Source organism: Strix uralensis, chromosome 31 (assembly GCF_047716275.1).
Source record: "Strix uralensis isolate ZFMK-TIS-50842 chromosome 31, bStrUra1, whole genome shotgun sequence".
Lineage (NCBI taxonomy): Eukaryota > Metazoa > Chordata > Aves > Strigiformes > Strigidae > Strix > Strix uralensis.
In genome coordinates, this window is record NC_134002.1 from 3,960,884 (window position 1) to 3,965,336 (window position 4,453).

Genomic DNA, 4,453 nt, shown 5'->3' on the forward strand with positions numbered 1-4,453 from the left:
CCTTTTTCCTCAGCCTATTTTGTCATCAGAAACCTCGTCAAGGGAAAGATTCATGGAATCACAGAGTAACTCAGGTGTGAAGAGAGCCCTGAACAACCTCTTGTCCGACTTTCAAGTTGAAGGCAGGGTGAACCAGGTGAGGTTGTTCGAGGCCTCTGTCCAGCTTTGCATCACCCACAAAGGAACTGAAAGTGCGCTCTGTCACATCATACAGGGGGATGGTAAAGATGTTCAATGTGTTGGCCCAGGTGCTGGTCACTGAGGGATGTCACTAGTGACCGGCTGCACACAGGACTTTGTACCACTGATGACATTTGGGCTTGATCACCCAGACAACATCCCACCCACCCTAACATCCACTTCTTCAGCCCAGGTAGCCCCAACCTGGCTATAAAGACACCACGGGACACCATGTCAAAGTCCTTGCAAAATTCCATGTGCACAACATGCCCTTCTGTCCCCTGCCTGTTTTGGTTCAGCAATCCCTTTTTTGTCCTTCAACTACCTGGAGATGGCTGCAGGAGGATGTACCCTACCACCTTCCCAGGGATGAAGAGAAAGTGATCAGCTTATAACTCTCCCCCTATAATTCTCCCAATCTCGTTCCTGCAGTTGAAGATGGGTTTGACATCTGCCTTTTCCATGGACCCCAGAACCTCTCTGATTCCTCTGATATTTTTGAGGGCTCAGTCCAGAATCACAGGCGAAGGTGACGTAGTGAACAGGAGCACTTGCAATGAGCTTGTTCAAGGCAGCTGAGATGAGTCTCACTGGGAGAGTGGGGGTTGTTCCTGGAGTCACACAGGGAAGTCTCAGGGCTCTGTCAGGTGTCCACATCTCAGCTGGCCTCATGCACTCATCTTACACACAGGAGCGTTCAGAGACACGAGTCCTTCCCTTGCACATGCAGAGGCAGTGCATTGCAGGAGTCGTAGTGTCTCTCTGGCCTCCTGCTGCCACTGCCAGAGGCTGGGTGACCCCTCATCCCTGTGGTGATCATCTCGCTCTGCATTGGTGTGAGATGCCCCATGGCATGAGGAATGGACTCAGGGCCCTTGTTCAAGGAAACACCTCCCAGTGCTGCATTCAGGTGGTTTCCCAGGTGATGTTAGTCTCAATGAGAAGTGACCTCATGACATTCTTTGTCCCACATACCATCATGGCATCCCCAGGTATAGCTGATGGCATTCATGCTCTCTTACTTCACACACATGACGTGTATGCTTACATCTCCTCCTCACAATGCAAACATGGACTTCTGAGCTACTTATTTATGTACCTCCGTGGAGGGAAAAAGTTTCTCCCCAGTGTGGGGTGAGAGGCCAGTGCTGCAAATGGTGTTTGGGAAGAACTAGAGAATGATGATTTCCCTGGTTCAGTGTCATGGTTTAACCCCAGCCGGCGACTGAGCCCCACACAGCCACTCACTCACTCCCCTGGGTGCAATGGCAGAGAGAATCACAAGGGTAGAACTGAGAAAACTTGCAGGTTGAGATAAAGACAGTTTAATAGGTAAAGAAAAAGCCACACAGGTAAGCAAAGGAAAACATGGAATTCATTCACTTCTTTCCATTTGCAGGCAGGGCCTCAGCCATCTCCAGGACATCTGGGCTCCATCACATGTAACGGTGACTTGGGAAGACAAATGCTGTAACTGTGAACGTCCCCATGTTCATCCTTCTTCCCCCAACTTTATATAACTGAGCATGATGGCATAAGGTATAGAATATCACTTTTGTCAGTCGGGGTCAGCTGTCCATGCTGTCTTCCTTCACAGTTCCTTGCACACCCCCACCCTGCTCACTGGTGGGGTGGGGTGAGGAGCAGAAAAGGCCTTGACTCTGTGTAAGCCCTGCTCAGCAATAACGAAAACAGCCCTGTGTTATCAACACTGTTTATAGCACAAATCCAAACCACAGCCCCATACCAGCTACTAGGAAGAAAATTAACTCTCTCCCAGCCAAACCAGCACAGGCAGCTTCCCCAGTGTGTCCAGTGAGTATGGGCAGAGGCCATACCCTGGTCCTTCAAGTCTCTCCCAGGAGGCCTGGCTGTGCGAGGACACTGCTGTGTGCTCCCACCCTGCAAATCACGCTGTTCACCTGTTCAGTGGAGTTTTCATCTGCGGGCCACTTTCTTGGGCATGTTCTTGAGATCAGGTTTGGAAGAAGACCTCAGACTTCAGGCAGTACCCTGAGCTGATCCTCTTTCATGATGGAACCGCTCTTATGGAGGCCAGCTCTGTCACAGAAGTGCCCATTGCCTGTCCCTGCCTGTGGTCACAGGACTGCCATGCAGCAGGAGTGTGACCAAGCTGCCAGAGCACTCAGGCCTTACACCAAACTGAAGGGGTGAGAAAGAGAGTGTGGAAGTGAAAAGAGAACAGCTCTGGAAGACAAAGTGCTCATGGCAGGGCTCCCATGCTGGGACTCTCTTCCCATCCACATCTGCACACAGGAATTGTACCTGCAGGTCCATAAAATCTCAGAGGAAAGATCTCAGAAGAAAAAAAAGTCACTGCAGGCCCTTTATTATGTTAAAACACACATCATGACTCCTCATTATACCCAGCCAATTAGTCAGAAAAGAAAAGCAGACAATGAATTAGAAAGGGGATGACAACAGCATTAGAAGTAAAATATCACCACCAACAACAGAAAGAACAGACAAAAGGCTGGGCCTGTACAGAGTTATATTATAATTTTTACAAAGAAGATGAGCAATTTATTGCTTCAGAATAACATTTAGTTATCAGTTTCTTCAGGGCATCCTTGATCTCCTGGTTCCTCATGCTGTAGATGAGGGGGTTCACTGCTGGAGGAACCACCGAGTACAGAAATGACACCACCAGGTCCAGGGATGGGGAGGAGATGGAGGGGGGTTTCAGGTAGGCAAACATGGCAGTGCTGATAAACAGTGAGACTACAGCCAGGTGAGGGAGGCACGTGGAAAAGGCTTTGTGCCGTCCCTGCTCAGAGGGGATCCTCAGCACCACCCTGAAGATCTGCCCATAGGACACCACAATGAAAACAAAACATCCAAATGCTAAACAGGCAGTGACCACAAGAAGCCCAACTTCCCTGAGGTAGGAGTGTGAGCAGGAGAGCTTGAGGATCTGGGGGATTTCACAGAAGAACTGGTCCAGGATGTTGCCTTGGCAGAGAGGTAATGAAAATGTGTTGGCCGTGTGCAGCACAGCCCAGAGAAACCCAGTGCCCCAGGCAGCTGCTGCCATGCGGACACAAGCTCTGCTGCCCAGGAGGGTCTCGTAGTGCAGGGGTTTGCAGATGGCAACGTAACGGTCGTAGGACATGATGGTGAGGAGAGAAAACTCTGCTGAGATCAAGAAGGGAAAGAAAAAGACCTGGGCAGCACATCCCAAGTAGGAGATGCCCCTGTTGTCCCAGAGGGAATTGTCCATGGCTTTGGGGAGAGTGGTGGAGATGGAGCCCAGGTCGAGGAGGGAGGGGTTGAGGAGGAAGAAGTACATGGGGGTGTGCAGGTGGTGGTCACAGGCGATGGTGGTGATGATGAGGCCGTTGCCCAGGAGGGCAGCCAGGTAGATGCCCAGGAAGAGCCAGAAGTGCAAGAGCTGCAGCTCCCGTGTGTCTGCGAATGCCAGGAGGAGGAACTCAGTGATGGAGCTGCTGTTGGACATTTGTTTCTACTGGACATCAGGACCTGTACATGTTGGAAAAATCAGTGAGAAGTTAGGGTAGATTTCTCTGAACAAAAGATACTCCACTTCTTGCAGAATCCTTCCAAACTGATTCACCTCTTCCACAAAACCTTTGGCAGTTCCACCTCATGAGCTCTGGTTCCAGCTGGCTGAGGGTATCCAAGGGAGCAGGGGTCTCTGCTGTGGGCTCTGGAGGAGTCAGTGCTATGCTACAACAGCAGGCAAATAGGAACATGGGGTCATCTCAGATCAAATCCCCTTCTGATAACAAAGACTTATTAATATTTATCCCCCCTATTCACCCAACTGCAGAGCAGAGCTGTAGGGATTTCTTATGTTTAGTCTGTTCTAGTGGCCCCATCCCACCTGAGGAGTGTTCTTAAGGCAGAGATCCTTGGCATTTCTGCTGCACTCCATGGTGGAATCTTGTGAGTCCTTAAAGAAGAAGGGCCTGTCTATTTGTGCACAGTGAGGACAGCTGCTGTGTCCATCAGTCCTATCCACAGCTGCCTTGTGCCTGCACCTATCTGAGCTGGAGGACAATCGCCCTCAGGTGTTCCCTGCAAAAGAAACTGGACCCTGCTGAGAGCAGAGGATCTCAGCTCTCCCCTCCCAGCCAGGGACACAGAGGTGTCTTTACAGCTGCCCGCATGCATCCCAGCAGCATTTCCATGTCCTTAGCACTGAGATGTCTTCTCCAGGGGGTTGTTAGAGAAAGAATGCCTTGGGGCAGCTGCGCCCTTCTGGAGGGCAGCCTGCAGCCAAGGAGGACCG

General features: G+C 50.8%; 1 protein-coding gene across 1 annotated transcript; it reads right to left on the bottom strand.

Moving 5' to 3' along the window:
* Window positions 1-2,704: 2,704 nt before the first annotated feature.
* On the bottom strand, window positions 2,705-3,721 carry LOC141936123 (olfactory receptor 14A16-like). The gene has a single exon (XM_074852848.1). It carries the CDS (start codon window positions 3,656-3,658, stop codon window positions 2,705-2,707), a length of 954 nt encoding a protein of 317 aa, XP_074708949.1. The 5' UTR covers window positions 3,659-3,721.
* Between the last annotated feature and the right edge of the window lie 732 nt (window positions 3,722-4,453).

Excerpts from the sequence above, each read along its gene's own strand:
- LOC141936123 (XM_074852848.1), bottom strand. The coding sequence starts at position 3,658 with ATGTCCAACAGCAGCTCCATCACTGAGTTCCTCCTCCTGGCATTCGCA.